The sequence below is a fragment of the Ranitomeya imitator genome, chromosome 2 (genome assembly GCF_032444005.1).
Source record: "Ranitomeya imitator isolate aRanImi1 chromosome 2, aRanImi1.pri, whole genome shotgun sequence".
Classification (NCBI taxonomy): domain Eukaryota; kingdom Metazoa; phylum Chordata; class Amphibia; order Anura; family Dendrobatidae; genus Ranitomeya; species Ranitomeya imitator.
In genome coordinates, this window is record NC_091283.1 from 811,566,136 (window position 1) to 811,584,610 (window position 18,475).

Consider the following 18,475-nt stretch of genomic DNA (forward strand, 5'->3'; position numbering starts at 1 on the left):
CATTACTGCAACACAATCCAAGTACAGACCGTAAATTGTCTTGGGTCTCTTGACCCGAACTCAAAAAGCCTGTTAGTGTGAAGTCATGGTCTGTACTCTGGTCCTTTCTCGGACAGTGATATATTGGGCAGCACAGTTGCTCAGTGGTTAGCACTGTTGCTTTGCAGCGCTGGGCACCACGGTGGCTCAATGGTTAGCACTGTTGCTTTGTAGCGCTGGGCACCACAGTGGCTCAGTGGTTAGCACTGTTGCTTTGCAGCGCTGGGCACCACAGTTGCTCAGTGGTTAGCACTGTTGCTTTGTAGCGCTGGGCACCACAGTGGCTCAGTGGTTAGCACTGTTGCTTTGCAGCGCTGGGCACCACAGTTGCTCAGTGGTTAGCACTGTTGCTTTGCAGCGCTGGGCACCACAGTGGCTCAGTGGTTAGCACTGTTGCTTTGCAGCGCTGGGCACCACAGTTGCTCAGTGGTTAGCACTGTTGCTTTGCAGCGCTGGGCACCACGGTGGCTCAGTGGTTAGCACTGTTGCTTTGCAGCGCTGGGCACCACGGTGGCTCAGTGGTTAGCACTGTTGCTTTGCAGCGCTGGGCACCACAGTTGCTCAGTGGTTAGCACTGTTGCTTTGTAGCGCTGGGCACCACAGTGGCTCAGTGGTTAGCACTGTTGCTTTGTAGCGCTGGGCACCACAGTGGCTCAGTGGTTAGCACTGTTGCTTTGCAGGGCTGGGCACCACAGTGGCTTAGTGGTTATCACTGTTTCTTTGCAGGGTTGGGATCCTCGTTAAAATCCCAAAGGATAACTTCTGCAAGGAGTTTGTATGGTCTCCATGTGTGACTGCTCTGTCATACGAACAGGGATGGTCCTAGTCTGACTTTTCCCTTTAGCAGGGGGGTACAGTATATGATATCTAGCACAGATTTACTACAACTAGTTGGCTACAGGTGTCCTGTGTCCCTACGATGGTATATTCATAGCTGCAGTAGAGATCGGCAGCGCATCAGGCAGCACTGGACCCAGAATGGCGGGGGAACCGAGAGGCGAATATTGTTTCTTTTATATATTTGTTCCAAACCAATCATTTTGTCAATCAGTTTTACTTCCCAGAAAAAAAAAACCTTCATAAGTAAATGGGAAACATTTTAGGAAACTTATCTTGGTTTATCTGTGTGTTTTTTTTTATCATGCCATTAGTTTTAATTGATATTTCCAGTATTAAATAAGGAAATGACGGATGTTTGTACCAAACCGTGAAGCCATGAGAGACGAGCAGCTGCTGACTTCTTACGCATGCCGATTCTGTCCTGACACATACTGAGAATCGCCAGCTGTCCCTATCAGAAGGTTCCCCCAATGAAGAACTTGGCAGGTCTACAAGCTGATATATATATGTCATTATTTACTTTCTGCACAATATTAACCTCAGCTCATTTACGAACAACTTCTTCTACAATGTCTTCTGCAGGACGTCTAATAACCCTGCTGCTTTTTGTCACTACTAGTTTAGCTCAAGAGAAAGGTGTGGTACCTGTGGGTAAGTAATGGCCATAACCATTATAGACGCCATCCATCATATACTGTCATACCCACTGAAAACCAGTATTACCCAGTGGGGTCCAGTGGAAACCTGGTGTCCCTTGTGATCCTGGCGATCAGTTTGTTTGAGGACTTTGCAGGTTTGGGTGCTCACCAAAAATTCATTTTTAAAAGTATCTTCCAATCTCCAATACCTTTGGAATATCTACAGAATTGGGAGAAGCGAGTTTCTCTATTTCGCTATGCCTTCTCCTTCCACTGAAGTCCAAGGGAGTTGGGGCTCCTATTCTCAAGATAGTTGGGGGATGATAAAACCCTTACCTGCTAAGCATTTGTGATTTTCAGCAATGAGCAAATGTGTGGGCAAAAATGCCGCAACATAAGAATGCTTTCAAAAATAGAAATGCTAATAGTTTGTTTTTATCAATTAAAGTGCAAAGTGAATAAACAAAAAAAGTAAATCTAAATCACATCAATATTTGGTGTGATCAGTTCACTCCTTTCCTTCAAAACCGCACCAGTTCTCTGTACACCTGCAGTTTTTTAAGGAAATCAGCAGGGAGGCTGTTCCAAACATCTTGGAGAACTAACCACAGATCTTCTGTAGATGTAGGCTTGCACAAATCCTTCTGTCTCTTTAAGTAATACCAAATAGACTGGATGATGTTGAGATCAAGGTTCAGTGAGGTTATATCATCAGTTCCAGGAGTCCTTGTTGTTTTTTAATTAGAAAATCATTTTTAATGACATTTGCTGCATTGGGGTCGATGTCCTGTTGCAGAACTAATATGGAGGCAATCAGATGCCTCCCTATTATTTCATGATGGTTATGTATCTTAGCTTAGCTGAGTTCTGAGTTGATGGCACTGCTAGACTGCTTCCAAATTCAAATCGAAGCATGATGTATTTTTCATCTGCTGCAGTAAGTTTCCTTGGCCGACCACTGCATATATGGTCCTCGTCATTGCCATGTACTTATTGCTTCTGTTGAGCTTGAACAACATCTTGAAACCCCAGCCTGCTTTGAAGTATTTACCTGGAAGAGACCTTGTTGATGCAGTGTAACTGCCTTGTGTCTTGTTGTGTCTGCTCAGTCTTGCCAGGGTGTATGACCTGTGACATGAAAGGGTATTCCACAACTTCACCCGTGTGGCTGAGTTTGGCTGTTCATCATGCAGTTTTGAGCCTCCTACACAGCTGTTTCTGTTTCAGATAAAGACTGTGTTTCGACCTACATATGAAAATGCTGATCATTCTCACCTGTTTGGTATAATTGGTTACTCATACACCCGAATATAACCCTACAAAATCCCTGACTTTGGGCAAGTGTAACTAGAAGAATTGACGCTGTTTAGAAGGTAAAAGGTGATCACACCAAACATTGATTAGCGATTTAGATTTCTCTTATGTTTATTCACATTATATTTGATTAATAGATAAAAATTAACTGTTAGCACTTCTATTCTTGAATGCATTCTTAGTTTGTAGCACTTTTTCAACACTTGCATAAATCTTTTGCACAGTACCATATAGACAGACTCGCCACCATAATTGGGCTTGTTAGGGTTGGCAAACAGGCATTTTTTTTCTGTTGTGCTCTTAGAATTTGTCATAGTTGACCATCTTGGGGAATCATACAATGCTTCTCACTAAATTAGAATATCATCAAAAAGTTAATTTATTTCAGTTCTTCAATACAAAAAGTGAAACTCACATATTATATAGAGTCATTACAAACAGAGTGATCTATTTCACGTGTTTATTTCTGTTAATGTTGATGATTAAAGCTTACAGCCAATGAAAACCCAAAAGTCTTTATCTCAGTAAATTAGAATACTTTATAACACCACCTTGAAAAAATTATTTCAATATCCGAAATGTTGGGAAATGTTTGGTCTAATATTTTCTTATTTTATATGTAATGTTCAAAGAAATTGTGTGTTATGGGTAGTACATGGTGAAAGGCATGATAGCTAAAAGTCATCCTCACATACTTCTGAGCAGGGGAGACTGATAGAACTTCCATTGGGAATTTTGCATGTAGTTGTAATGTCTACAAAAACAAAAGGAGAGAAGCCAGCGCTGCTAGTGGTCAGAACGCAATACTAAAAGTGCACATGCACATATTAATTTCTGACTGTATATCAAAATGAGACATTTAGCAAACAATTGATCAATTCCTTGAGCCACCCCGCCACGTCACTGCATTCTCTTGGGGCAGTCCTGCTCTACGATTTTTATATTCGCTGTGCCATTATGGCCTCCTTAATATGTTAGGAGAAAGACCACATTAGTCCCACTCTACGTTTTTTTGTTTTATTCACTGTGCCATTACGGCCTCCTAAATGTGTTAAGGAGGCTCTGTTTTAATTAGTGCACCTGTGCCTGGGCCTGTCTCTCTCTTTATCCATGGTGCTGGTCAGGCATTGTGGAGGTCAGATCTGAAATGTCCATGCTTGGACCTGGTCGACCGTTATTGTCGCATACCCTCTCTGGCGCCATGGGAGTGATTCAGAAAAGCTACAGGTACGGTTTGCATTCTATATGGTCCCACTTTTAACACATTTAGGAGGCCGTAATGGCACAGTGAATAAAACAAAAAAACGTAGAGTGGGACTAATGTGGTCTTTCTCCTAACATATTAAGGAGGCCGTAATGGCACAGCGAATATAAAAATCGTAGAGTAGGACTGCCCCAAGAGAATGCCGTGACGTGGCGGGGTGGCTCAAAGAATTGATCAATTGTTTGCTAAATGTCTCATTTTGATATACAGTCAGAAATTAATATGTGCATGTGCACTTTTAGTATTGCGTTCTGACCACTAGCAGCGCTGGCTTCTCCCCTTTTGTAGTTGTAATGTCTGCCTGAGACCACAGGCTCAAAAGCCTGCCTTGGACAGACTTGGGAAAAGCCACTCCATCTGGCAGACTCCAGAGAAATCCCAATACCCTTTAACCCCTGTACAGGATCTGGTTTTACAATAGGACCCAACTGGATGCAAATGGTGGTTCCATAGTAAATTAATGGATCGGAAGCGCGCATAAACGACCAGTGCTCCATTCACACGGGGGTTCTTCTGATCCTCAGTTCTTAGGATCAGTCGAGTTCCCAGCAGTTGGACCCCCAGCTACTGTGAAGTTATCCTAATAATAGGGAATAATTTCTAAACCTGTTGTACACCCTTCAACATCCTAACATAGCGCCCCGTGTAAGACTCTGTTCACATCTGCACTGTGGCTTCTGTCTAGAAAGCTATACCTTGATGAATCTGTCATACAATGGCCACTAATGATGCCTGATGGAAAGGGGTGGACAATAATATTGGAGCAACCTGCGCTGTACCACAGGGGCCCAAGAGTTGAGGGGGCCATTACCACCTCCAAAGCAGGTGGAGTTGTGCATTATGATGAGTTATTGGACTGTAAAAAGCCCAAATATTGTTCTTGCACAGGGTTCCTCATCAGTCTCTATCCGATCCTGCTAATGGACTCCATTGACTGACAATGTGGTCATTCGGGTTGGTAATTTTGATTGAAATGTCTCTTAATTTTCATTTCATTCGACTTGGAGCTGCTGGGAGGAGACATCTTTCTGTATGATTTCTCCCATACACATCACAGCAGGATTCCCTCATTATACAACAGTACTGAGCAGTGTAAATATGAATCCAGCTCTAGGGTGAGGTAAAAGACTTGTTAGAACGCTCAGAAAAACCTATACATGGTTCTCTGTGCCTGTTTTATGACTCTGCTCATCAGTTGCCCTTCTCTCTTTCTCTCTCCATAGAGTATAATAAGAGGTGTATCCTGACACCACGGTAAGCTGGCAGTCCATCTTGTCTGGAGCAAGATGGATCGAAGCTGTTTTTTTTTTTTTCTTAATGGATGATGAGTTCAGGAGTCAGAAAGAGGAGAAGTGACTGATAAGGGGAAGAAAGAAGCATATTTTTATGATAAGATATATTAAAAAGTTTATTATATTGAACTGTACTTTTGATTTATGAAAAAGACCTTAATAATAATGAACCAGATGAAATAAAAGTATAACATTTAATACTGTAGTAGCAATATACTACTAATAATACTGCACACAGTGGAAGAAGGTCGGAAGCAAAACTTGTAGTGGTGATATGAAAGTGCAGGATCTTTTTTGCTGTAAACCGTGAAAATCATAAAATCTTCACATTTTTCTAGAAGTTTTATATTCCAGTTCTATTGCATGTTATGAGTAATTTCCAGTATTTTAACCAGGAATCTCACCTCACTTTTTTTTCTATCCTTTGTTTTAGCACGATGTGGAGCCAGCTTTGCAGAATCCCATAAACCAGTGCAACTCCAAGTTAATGAAAATACTGACTGCACCTGGAACATAGACAGACCAAGTAATGAGACCACCAGAGTCATCTTCTCCATCCTCGAGTAAGATCAGACTTCTTGCCCTCTTCTATAGTCTTTGGTTTGTAGACTACTTGGATGGCTTTGCAGCCATTTAATGGAAAGTGCCATGATTGATAGACTTAGGAGTCATGTATGTCCAGAAGATCTGGGAACTAATGGTCATGTAGGTTCAACCAGTAATGGTTAGTAGTGGAGCAACACCTGTATACATCTAAAATACTAGTCTATGAAAGATCTAATTGCTCTTACTCTTTGCCAGCCACTAAATTTAGTCTGATCAGTAGCCATGTTGTACCCATTGTCCAAAATATAATCTAACATATGTATGTGAATAGGGCTAAGCTGCATTACCACATAATGCCATGGTCGAGGGTGATGCTCTCTTGTTAAAAAAAAAAGTAAACTCTATTGTTTAAGGGCTCATTCAGACGTCCAATTTTTTTTCCCCACATTCGAGAAGCTTGGACTGATTAATCTGATCACAGTGTGGTGCAAGTGTCATCCGATATTCTTGTACATGGAGAAATTAAAAAAAAAGTTTGACCTTGGCCAATCTGATAGTTCGCAAAAATAGGACCACACTTGGATGTCATCCGAGTGTGGTCCGATGTTTTTCATGCACCCACTGACTTGCATTGCCAATTTTGATCAAAATCAGACATGTCTCTGATATTTTCCGTGGACCGCTCAGTCCAAGGAAAAAAAAACTGGACATGTGAATGGAAACTATCACAGATGCGAGTAGATAACACTTGTACGTAAAAATTTGACGTCTGAATGAGCCTATCCTTGGATAACCCATAAAAGTTCTGTAGTATTTGGTTGTAATAATTGACTTATTTTGTAATGTTTTTCTAGTTTAAACCCAGGAGCAGACTGTTCCCAAGAAAATATTACGATCTTTGATGAGAATTTTGACGTTCTGGGAGTCCTGTGTCCAAACGCTCCCAGGATTAATGTGTACGAATCTCCAGGCAGTGTGCATATCAGAGTATCCACTGACTCCGCGGCGTTTGTGAGGACTGCATATTTCTTGTACTATTCTGTTACTCCAGAAAATGGTAAGAGACCGATGCTACAATAATTTCTGTAATCCTATACAGACCATAGATGTAGCCATAATTTAGGTAAACCTCCGGAGAAGTGGTAAGAGAGAGCAATTGCTTCTAACCAAAGGATTACAACCCATTATACTTGCCAAGGCTCCAGTTATGTCCGGGATTGGCAACTACCAGTCGGTAAGTCCTTAGTACCGTAAGAAAAAAAATAACCAATGTCCTGGAAAACCTCCTTTAAGGAGATGCATGGGTTTGTATTAAGTCCGTACTTGTCGACCATCTGTTATTTTGTTTCCTTAAATATTTTGTTCTTTAGTTTTCGTTTTCTTGGCTTCTCCGCAGCTGTAGACTGTGGAGGAAACCTCCGAGGTTATTCGGGAACCATTTCAAGCCCCAATTATCCGAATCGCCATCCTCACTTTGCATTCTGTTTGTGGCACCTTGAAGTTCCAAAGAATGCAAAAGTGAAGCTGTCCTTCAGTGAAATCTTGTAAGTTTCTTTGACAACTCAACTCGTTTCCTCATTTAGGAATCAAATGTTTCTTGGGTACTCAATACAAAATATAGAATTAATACTCCGTCTTTCCGATACTCACGTACTCCCTTCTCAGCACCCAGAAATACAGAACATGCTTAGAAACCCACAAGCTGAACCTGGCCACTGTTGTGACAAGTGATTAGCTGTGTTGGTGTTTCTGGTCATTTCCGCGGTGTCGAGATGGGACCATTGGGAACTGGGGAAGCACCAGAACAGAAGCTCCAGTTAATATGTGAAGGGGAGGAGATGCGACTCTTGATATTTTATGGAACTCTAAACAATTTTTTTTTTAAATATTACGTATCGGCTGGACAACCCCTTCATCCATTGTGATTAGTGTCTTTTTTAATTGCAATTTTTTGTTTTCCTCTGTTCTTCCAATATAGTATAGAAATTGATCCCCTCTGCCGTTTTGACCTCATTGCTCTCTATGACGGTCCGGACACTAATTCGCCAGTGCTGGATATTCTCTGCGGTCGCACAGTGGCTGAGTTGGAGACGACTTCCAATACTTTGACCTTGTTGTTTAGCGCAGATTATGCAAACTCCTATTATGGTTTCTCTGTTGATTATTCAGCAATACCTCAATCTAATAACAGTAAGTACCGAGACACTGCTAAATCTATAAATCATGGTGACCTATATGTAGTGCCTATGCTATAAGGTAGACTTTACTGGGACAAGTGGACCATCTTCATACATGACTCTGAGATGATACCCCCAGGTATAGGCTCAGGATAACCATGTATGATGTATTTGACTCCCCACCTTACGTTTTTAGTAGAAGTAACAAAAAATTTTTTTACATCTTTGGCTGAAAGTAGTGTCGAAGATATCTCTGTCATACATTAAAGAAGAAAAATACAAAAAAATATATCTTTTAGTCCAGATGAGACTGATGAACTTACTTTGAAAATCGATATAATGGCTGTATTAGGCTGGCGTCACGCACAACGTATAAAAAAATCGGTCCGTTTAAAAAGAGATGAGAATTGCACAAATGTTTCATGAACAGTGATCCATGTGGAATGCGAGGATGCAAGTTCCTTGCATCAAAGTATCCGTGTGACATCCGTATGGTGTGATTTTCTTGCCGGCTTGCAAGATGGACATATAATGGATCCATGGGCTCAAATATTCGTGAAACATATATACAGTCTATATATATATATATATATACTAGATGGCAGCCCGATTCTAAAGAATCGGGAGTCTAGAATCCATATATACTTTATTTATTCAAATGTAAGAATAATATAATTTATAAATAATAGTAAGAAAGAACAAAAATAATAGGCAGTATATGGAGAAAACACCAAACAAAAGTTCAAAATTGGTGTGAAAATGTCACTGAACCACTTCACAACTAAATATATTTAGTTTTGGTAAATGGTATTATCATTTTTTTGACGAAATTCGGCAGGAGCTTGAAGAGCAACGTCACTGGGCCCGCCTCCACGCAGTAGAAACTTGCTGTGAGGTAAAAATTCAAAAATCACACCAAAATGGCGGGCGGAGTGTGTCACAGTACGGCACGTTTCTGATTGGTCGCTTGCAGCAGGCGGCAACCAATCAGACACTGGACACTGTTGACGTCACTTATCTCCGGACATTAGCTCCGGACATTAGCTCCGGACATTAGCTCCGCACATTAGCTCCGGACAAAGCCACGGAAGTTGGCACAAATTGCAGGAAGTAGTATTCTAGGCAATTATAAATTAGATATATATATATATACATATATATATAATATATATGTCAGTGAGATATATATATATATATATATATATATATATATATCTAATATATAATTGCCTAGAATACTACTTCCTGCAATTTGTGCCAACTTCCTGTCCGGAGCTAATGTCCGGAGCTAATGTCCGGAGCTAATGTCCGGAGCTAATGTCCGGAGATAAGTGACGTCAACAGTGTCCAGTGTCTGATTGGTTGCCGCCTGCTGCGAGCGACCAATCAGAAACGTGCCGTACTGTGACACACTCTGCCCGCCATTTTGGTGTGATTTTTGAATTTTTACCTCACAGCAAGTTTCTACTGCGTGGAGGCGGGCCCAGTGACGTTGCTCTTCAAGCTCCTGCCGAATTTCGTCAAAAAAATGATAATACCATTTACCAAAACTATATATATTTAGTTGTGAAGTGGTTCAGTGACATTTTCACACCAATTTTGAACTTTTGTTTGGTGTTTTCTCCATATACTGCCTATTATTCACTGACTGTTATACTGAGAGACTGCCGTTTATTAACCTCTTCTTTGCCACATTGGGTATATTGCTCTATTATTTGCCACATAAGGACATTGTCCATTATTGCCCAGCAATTTCTCTGCAATATAAACTGCCTATTTATTAATATCTGCATTCCTGCAAAGAACTATTGCCTATTATTAACTGGGTATTTTTCTACTACCTGACATTGTTCTTAAGCAAAGAACCGTTGTTGTGGCATTTGCCACAACACGCAAAGTTGTCGTCTGATGTCTTTCATCCCTCCCCTCATAAGCATGTTCATGGATCCTGTGTAACTGTACCTTAAATAACAAGAATTGTCAAGAGCTGGTGAGTGCAGCCATTTTTTGTTCTTTCTTACTATTATTTATTAATTGTATTATTTTTACATTTGAATAAATAAAGTATATATGGATTCTAGACTCCCGATTCTTTAGAATCGGGCTGCCATCTAGTATATATATATATATATATATATTTCATACAGAGCTAGATAGCAGAAAAGCCGGTAATTCAATTGTCGGCCTTTGCTAAATCCTTACCGAACCCGACAGGACATGAGACATGGTTTACATACAGTAAACCATTGCATATCCGTTAGATTTTTATATGTCCCTCCGTAATAATGTTAGTAGTGTGTGTGCAAAATTTGGGAGTTGTAGGGGTTAAACTGAAGGATTAATTCACGGAAAAGACTGCCGTGGGCTCCCACGCAATTTCCTCCGCCAGAGAGGGAAAGCCAGTGACTGAGTGCAGATATTAATAGCCTAGAGAGGGACCACGGTTATTGCCCTGCTCCCCCCCCCCACCTTGGCTAAAAACATCTGCCCCCAGCCACCCCAGAAATGGAACATCTGTAAGATACGCTTATTCCGGCACTTAGCCTCTCTCTCTCTTCCCACTGCCCTGTGGCATTGGCATATGGGGTAATGAGAGGTTAATGTCACCTTGCTATTGTAAGGTGACATTAAGCCTTGTTAATAATGGAGAGGCATCAATAAGACACCTATCCATTATTAAGCCACTAGTCTGAAAGGGTTAAAAAAACACACACATTAAGAATAAAGTGAAAGAAAGAAAGAAAGAAAGAAACACACAGGTTTTAAAATCTTTATTGAGCGCTCAATCTAGTGTGACTCCAGCCTTATACTAATTTACTAGCAGTATATTAATAACAGGCAAGAAAGCTTTTAAAAAATAATTATATAGCTACTCTGATACTGATTTGCAAAGTTAGTACACCTGCGTCATCAGGTCTAAGATCTATTTAATAATTTCTGTAGTTTGCACTATAAAAACTGGTGACCAATCAGCTTTAATTCCTGGGCAAGTCAGTGAATTTACAGGAGACACAAAGTATATATATATATATATATATATATATATATATATATATATATATATATATACTAGATTGTGGCCCGATTCTAACGCATCGGGTATTCTAGAATATGCATGTCCCCGTAGTATATGGACAATGATGATTCCAGAATTCGCGGCAGACTGTGCCCGTCGCTGATTGGTCGAGGCAATCTTTATGACATCATCGTCACCATGGCAACCATTATGACATCATCGTCGCTGTGCCCGTTGCTGATTGGTCGAGGCCTGGCGGCCTCGACCAATCAGAGACACGGGATTTCCTGGACAGACAGACAGACAGACAGACGGAAAAACCCTTAGACAATTATATATATAGATATATATATAGTCCAGGGGAGCATCAACACGATATTACATATGAAAGAAGTTGGGTTCTTACCAGCCCCCTCCCTCAAGAGAAATTTTGTACATACCGGTATATATATATATATATATATATTTATATATATATATATATATATATATATATATTTGAAACCAGAATAAACCTTCCCCATTTTAGGATTACCATAATTATTAATATTTGCCAAATGGCAGAATAATGAGACAGAAACAATGTTTTAAGGCATTTTTATTACTTACTACAAAGTCAAAAGTTTACATACATTTCATTAGTATTTGGTATCATTGCCCTTAAACTGAATGACTTGGGTCAAACATTTGGGATATCCTTCTAGAAGCTTCTCACAATAGTTGGTCGGAATTTGGGCCCATTCCTCCTGGCAAAACTGGTGTAACTGATCCAGGTTTGTAGGTCCCTTGCTCCCATCGGCCTTTTCAGCTTTGCCCATAACTTTTCAATAGGATTGAGATCAGGGTTCTGTGATGGCCACTCCAAAACATTAACTTTGTTATCCTTAAGCCACTTTGTTACCATTTTGGCAGTATGCTTCGGGTCATTGTCCATTTGGAAGACCCATTTCCGCCCAAGCTTTAACTTCCTGGCTGATGTCTTGAGATAATCATAATCTTATTTTCTCATGATGACCTCTATTTTGTGAAGTGCGCCAGTCCCTCCTGCTGCCAAGCAACCTCACAACACGATGCTACCACCCCCCTGGTTCACAGTTGGGATGGTGTTCTCAGGCTTCCAAGCTTCTCCCTTTTTCCTCCAAACGTATCGATGGTCATTATGTCCAAAAAGCTTAATTTAGTTTCATCAGACCACAGGACATGTCTCCAAAAATGAAGGTCTTTGGTCCTGTGTTCATTTACAAACATTAATCTTTTTTATGCTTCTTTTGGAGTAATGGCTTCTTCCTGGCAGAGTGGCCTTTCAGCCTATGTTGATACAGTACTTGTTTCTCTGTGGATATTGACACAATCTTACCAGCTTTCGCCATCATCTTCACAAGGTCTTTTGATTTTGTCCTTGGGTTGATAAGCATGTGTCGGACCAAAGCACGTTCATCTCTGGGACACAGAACCCATCTCCTTACTGAGCAGTATGATGGCTGGAAATTCCCATCTTGGTTGTCCTTGCATACAATTGTTTGTACAGATGAACGAGGCGCCTTCAGGTATCTTGAAATTGTACCCAAGGATGAGCCTGACTGTGCAAGTCCACAATTCTCTTCCTAATATCTTGGCTGATTTCTTTAGACTTTCCCATGATAGCCTAACAAAGAAGCAGTGTGTTTCAGGTGTGCATTAAAATACATCAACAGGTGTGTCGCTAATTAACTCAGATGTTGCCAAAAAACCTACCAGAAGCTTCCAAACACATGACATCATCATATGGGCAGACAAGATTTGTTTAAAGGCATAATAATCTTAGTGTATGTAAACTTTTGACTTTGCAGTAAGTAATAAAAATGTCTTAAACATTCTCTCATTATTCTGGCATTTGACAAATATTAATAATTATGGTAATCCTAAATGACCTAAAACGGGAAAGGTTTATTCTGATTTCATGTCAGACATTGAGAAAAACATTCAGATGTGTCTTTTTATATAATGCATGAAAACTTCTGGTCTCAACTCTATACTGTGTGTATTTATATATCTTTTTGATAGAGGTCTAATGTACTGTTCACGAGACATCTCCTGTAGAAGCCATATGAAATCATGCTGTAAGTGCACGGGGGGGGGGGGGGGGTGTTTCAGAGCAATTGGACTGCTTCTTCCAAGTGCATTGACACGCCCCCAGTGCACTTCCGGATTGATTTGCATATGGCTTCTATGCTACATTTTTCATGCCCGGCACATTCAATCTCTCTAAAAAAAAAAAAAATTTTTATAGAGAGACAAGTACATACACAGCCATAGCAGTACATCCATAAGTAAGAACATGCTGACAGGTTCACATTATAGTTTGGTATTTTTGGCTAAAAGCATTTATGCGGTTGGGTTCAGTAACTTTTTTGGACCTCTTAGCTTCTATGGTCTCCGTGCAACAAACTGCATAATAAGCCCAATTGAGCTTGTTCAGCATTCAGATGGCAGCGTCTGTAACCCTTATCTCTCTTCTCCTGAACTCTTCTGAGCTGATTAATGGCCACATCAAGGTTCAATTTTGACTGATAAATCAGATTTGAAAATAAAATTATATGAAAATAATTAAAAAATGAATTTATAACCAGGAATACAGAAGAAAAAGGTGGCACATAATAGAATCCAAATGTGCTTTCTAAGTTTTGGATTCGCCCTCTTTCCCACTGTAGCGTCTGTATCCGTCTCCTGTAATGTCTCTGCGTCTATCATTTATGGCTTTTGTGTTATGTCACAGGCTCCTTGTCTTGCTCCGGTGATTCCATGACGGTTATTCTTAATCCAGATTATATTAACGGACTGGGATATAATGCCCTTGATCTGACACTGATCGATCCTTCCTGTGTGGCTCAGTCAGCAAAGCCTCTAGTGTTCGAGGTGCCATTCTCAGGCTGCGGCACAGTTAAAAAGGTGAGAAGACGAGGTGTACAAGTACACAATAAGCTTATCATTTCATTTGCACTAATTAATAATCATTATTTATATTTTTGCTCTTATCATCTGTTCACAGGATCGCCAAAACCTCTAGGTTTGTTTTTTTTTAAAGGGGTCCAAAGACCCGCGTGTAAATGGAGTGGTAGTGCGCATGCATAGTCGCCATTCTCTTCAGTTTTATGGGACTGATGTGCATGCGCACTACTATTCAATGCTCTCAGGGATTGCTTGGAACCTCAGTAATCATACCTGTACTCAGTCTACCCATTGGCTAGAATCTGGCCTTAAAGGGATGCCCTCACCGTAGTACTTGTAGAGCACACGGCTTACCCTACCTCTCGGATTTCTACTTGGACATCGCCAAATTGTGCACTCTCTAATTCTGTAAGCAGAAGCAGCTGTTCCTTGCCTGGGAAACCGACCACCTCTGATAAGACCGCATAGGTGGATGGTAATCAAGGTAAAGGGCAGTAAACTAAAAAAAACTAAAAAACAAAACCCTCCCTCTATTTTTGAGAAATTAGACATTTTAATAACAAGTAAATTACAAAGATGCTTGTGTTAGTGTTGAGGACAACTCTTTAAAGTGTCTATCTACTAAAAATGGCAGCAATTCAACTGCTCAATTTTGTGCTTGTTTTTACAAAACTGTTCACTCTAACATCTTGCAGAAAATCCTGTAGACTGACCAACAGTACGGTCACAATTTCCATGTTACCTTTTATCTCTTTTCTTGGTTTATGGATATGTGCAAAGAAAGTTTTTTAGAGGAATCTTAAAAAAACACTTGAAAAGTTGCTTTAACACTAGAAAGTCTTTTCCTAATCATTATTCATCTTTTCCTAATCAGTTATTCAGTGTTTTGAGTGTTTCTTTTTCCCCCCCCCTTCCTTTTTTTGAAAAATTCCTGGTGGAAAAAAAAAAGAAATCAAAATTTTTTTTAGGTTGTTTTTGAGGAGTTACTGATGCAATCCGCTCAAATTTGGCACTGTCTAATCAAAAGGCTGCTAAAATAAAAATTGCTTCATGGGAAAAAAAAATCTTTTCCAAAGTGCTTCAAAAAACTCTTTGAATCTGCTTCTGGAAATGAAAAAAAAATGCTCCAAAAATTCTCCAGAATAAGGAGCATTTACTGAAGCAGTTTCTAAATTGAAAAATAAAAATTGCTTCATGGGAAAAAAAAAATCTTTTCCAAAGTGCTTCAAAAAACTCTTTGAATCTACTTCTGGAAATGAAAAAAAAATGCTCAAAAAATTCTCCAGAATAAGAATTGCCATTGTGCAAATAGGCGGAGTGTTTCTTGGAGTGACCAACAGAGTTCTGATAAAGAAACAAATTGAAAAAAAAAAATACTCAATTTCCTTCACATTTTTCGGTTCCCTTTCTCCAGGTTGAGGACCACCTCATTTACTACACAAATACAATCCATGGCCGTCCTGGTGGTGGAGTGATCACAAGGCACAAAGAGCTGCAGTTCATTGTGACCTGTGAGCTGGACAGCGACTCTACAGCGGAGATCATGTACATGACCACGGACGACGTCATCCACGACCAACAGGAGAGCGGGAAATATGACGTCAGCCTGGCTTTCTACCACACCCAAGACTTCAACTCTCCAGTACTGGACTCTCCTTACTTCATTGACCTTAACGACACCGTATACCTCCAAGCTTCAGTAGGAACCCAGGATCCAGACCTGACTGTATTTGTAGATACCTGCTATACATCCCCGCAGTCAACTTTCCAAGCACCCAATTATGATCTTATCAGAAACGGGTAAGAAGGGGAAACGCCAAACCCTTACAAGTTTTATTGCTCATAGATATAATTTAAAATAACAATTTGGCTATTTTTGCATTCTTTTTGGGAAACAGCTCCGCTTCTGTCTACCGGTTGAGTCTGGTATTGCAGTCCATGCCTAGTTACTTGAGTGTGATAATGATGTTATACCAGACAGAACCTATAGACAGGGGAGGCGCTGTTTCTAGGAGAAAAATTTTGTTTGCAAATGAAAAACTCCACTGACTACTTAATCTTTTTTTTTATTATTACAGATGTACAAAAGACGACACTTACCACAACTTCCCTTCCGGCAGTGGATATGCCCGGTTCAGTTTCAGCGCCTTTAGGTTTCTGAATGCACACACCTCTGTGTATCTCCAGTGCCGGGTTGTAATATGTGATATTAATGATCCCGGCTCCCGCTGTAATAAGGGATGTATCACTCGTCAGCGCAGAGATCTGAACTCCAAGGTTTGGAAAACCCACGCTGTGCTCGGACCAATCCGTCTGAAGCGCCATAGTGAATCGGAAGCGTCAGGTGAGATACCCTACAGCAGGGGTGGGCAAACATTTCTAGCACGTGGGATACTTCTGTTTTTTACAAACCCAAGTCACGTAATCTACCAGCAACCGATGTTGTGGAGCCTCAACCTGACTGCAGACCTCAACCTGGCTCCCAACCTCACATGATGTGGTCACATTTTTAGATACGTTATTATTGACCACAGTTTGGTTCAGACCAATGTGGTTCCCAGTTTGTCAACCTCAGATGCCCATATTGCCGATTGTACCACAGTACAGCATTAGCATCAACCAATAGTAGAATATACCCTACCACAACAATGGTTGCCAAACATGACCTTCTTCTCTTGGTAGCCCACTTCTGTCACACAGCCTGCGATATCTTTACTGTCCTCCTCACATCAAGGTTATGGCAGGTCTATGTCCGTCAACTTGTTGATACATGAACAATATTACACAAGGTTCCACAGCGTAACAACTACGATGATCTCCTGTTTTTGGCTCTTTCGACAGGTTCGTTCAATGAAAAGAAGGATGAAGTTATCAAAACCGATCAAGGCAGCTTGTATGTTGTCGGGATCCCTGTTCTGGTGGTCAATGTTGCCATCTTCGCCCTGGTGCTATTGAAATATTACAGAAAGGAGCCGACCGGATACAGATACCTCCCAGTGGCCACACAATAACCTATTACTCCATACATATCTGCACTTCAGTGCTTCCCCTGGAGCAGAACACCTTCTGAAAATAAAAGCACAAAACCATGAATTCCTCTCTAATAATTTCTGGGTGGCTGAGATACTGGACCACACAGTAGTCAACTAGTTTTATTGTGTGTGAAGCGGCATTATACCTGGTATACGGAAGCATTTAAAGGAAACATCTGCATAAGGCCGGATACATATACTGTATACAAGTTTATACATGTGCAGTCCTGGATTTCCAGACTGGTCGTGGGTAATTCAACAACCTCCTAGGCATATGGACTGTTGAGTTCAGGTCAGAAGACCCATAGCCAGTTCAATAATTGTGGTTCGTACATGGACTGTAAAACTCAGACAGGTGAAACCAGTCTATAAGAAACACTAATAGTTAAGAAAGTTGGTTACCGCTATCCACAGGCAGTAATCACATGCGGGGAAGCACCCTGTCCGAAATAAAAGGTGCACGCCCCAGAGGTTGAGCCCTATCTCCAAAACAGAGGTTCTTCTTGCAAGTGTGCTCCTTTCCATCAGCGGTGGAACCAGTTCAAATGTTAAATCAAAAGTACCCTTGTTCGGGAGATAGATACTTGTCCCACCTCTGGGACTAGTACATATCTTTACGGCTCACCCTAGATCTGCCATAAATAGATGAGACCACACCTTTAAAGGGTTTGTCATTCTTCAACTAAGTTAGCCCATAGGCTGTTATCCTCTTGGGGTCAAGTGCGGTTTCTCTGCTGCCCCAATTTTTTTTTCCAATGCAACGGTAATGTGATGTTGACAGCGCTGCAGCCGATCACCGAGCTCAGCAGTTGATGCCACCTGCATAGGCAGAGCAGCTGTGGAGATTAAACACTGGACCCAGTTTATGACTGAGCCTATAGGCTACACTTTAGTGAACATTAGTTAAAGGCGGTTGAGCCTGAATCATGGAAAGAGATTCTATTCTCCAATAAACTTGGCAAAAAGCAGAAATGTTAAACACTACAGAAAAAAAAAACTATAAGTGACCGACTTCCACATTGTCCTGCTTCAGTATTTACTAAAAAAAAAAAGACAATTCTCTGAAAATACATTTTTTTTAATCGAGTTCTCACAATACACAAGATGAACCATTGAACAAATTAATGGCTGCTACATTCGTTACTGAGCCGCCTCCGTCCACTCACAATGTTATAATTAGGATATAATTAAGACTTATGTATGTTTGGGTTGGCATGAATGATACCAAGTTAATGTGTAAAAATTAAGTGCATTCACATGTGGCAAACAAACTTTTTTTTTTTACTGCAATTTTCATGGCAAGACCACATTATTTTTGCCAACGTTTTGGAAACCTGTGGCAAAAAAGTGCGCCACAAAGAACCTGAAACCAACAACCACTGGAGCAGT

The 18,475-nt window shown here is 40.6% G+C and overlaps 1 protein-coding gene across 1 annotated transcript; it reads left to right on the top strand.

The window, feature by feature from the left end:
- Positions 1-1,288: 1,288 nt before the first annotated feature.
- On the top strand, positions 1,289-17,145 carry CUZD1 (CUB and zona pellucida like domains 1). Its single transcript, XM_069755899.1, has 9 exons — positions 1,289-1,530; positions 5,821-5,950; positions 6,788-6,990; positions 7,330-7,477; positions 7,912-8,123; positions 13,882-14,054; positions 15,469-15,854; positions 16,133-16,398; positions 16,896-17,145. The coding sequence occupies exons 1-9, from the start codon at positions 1,350-1,352 to the stop codon at positions 17,063-17,065; spliced, it is 1,869 nt and encodes a 622-aa protein (XP_069612000.1). The 5' UTR covers positions 1,289-1,349; the 3' UTR covers positions 17,066-17,145.
- Positions 17,146-18,475: the final 1,330 nt, after the last annotated feature.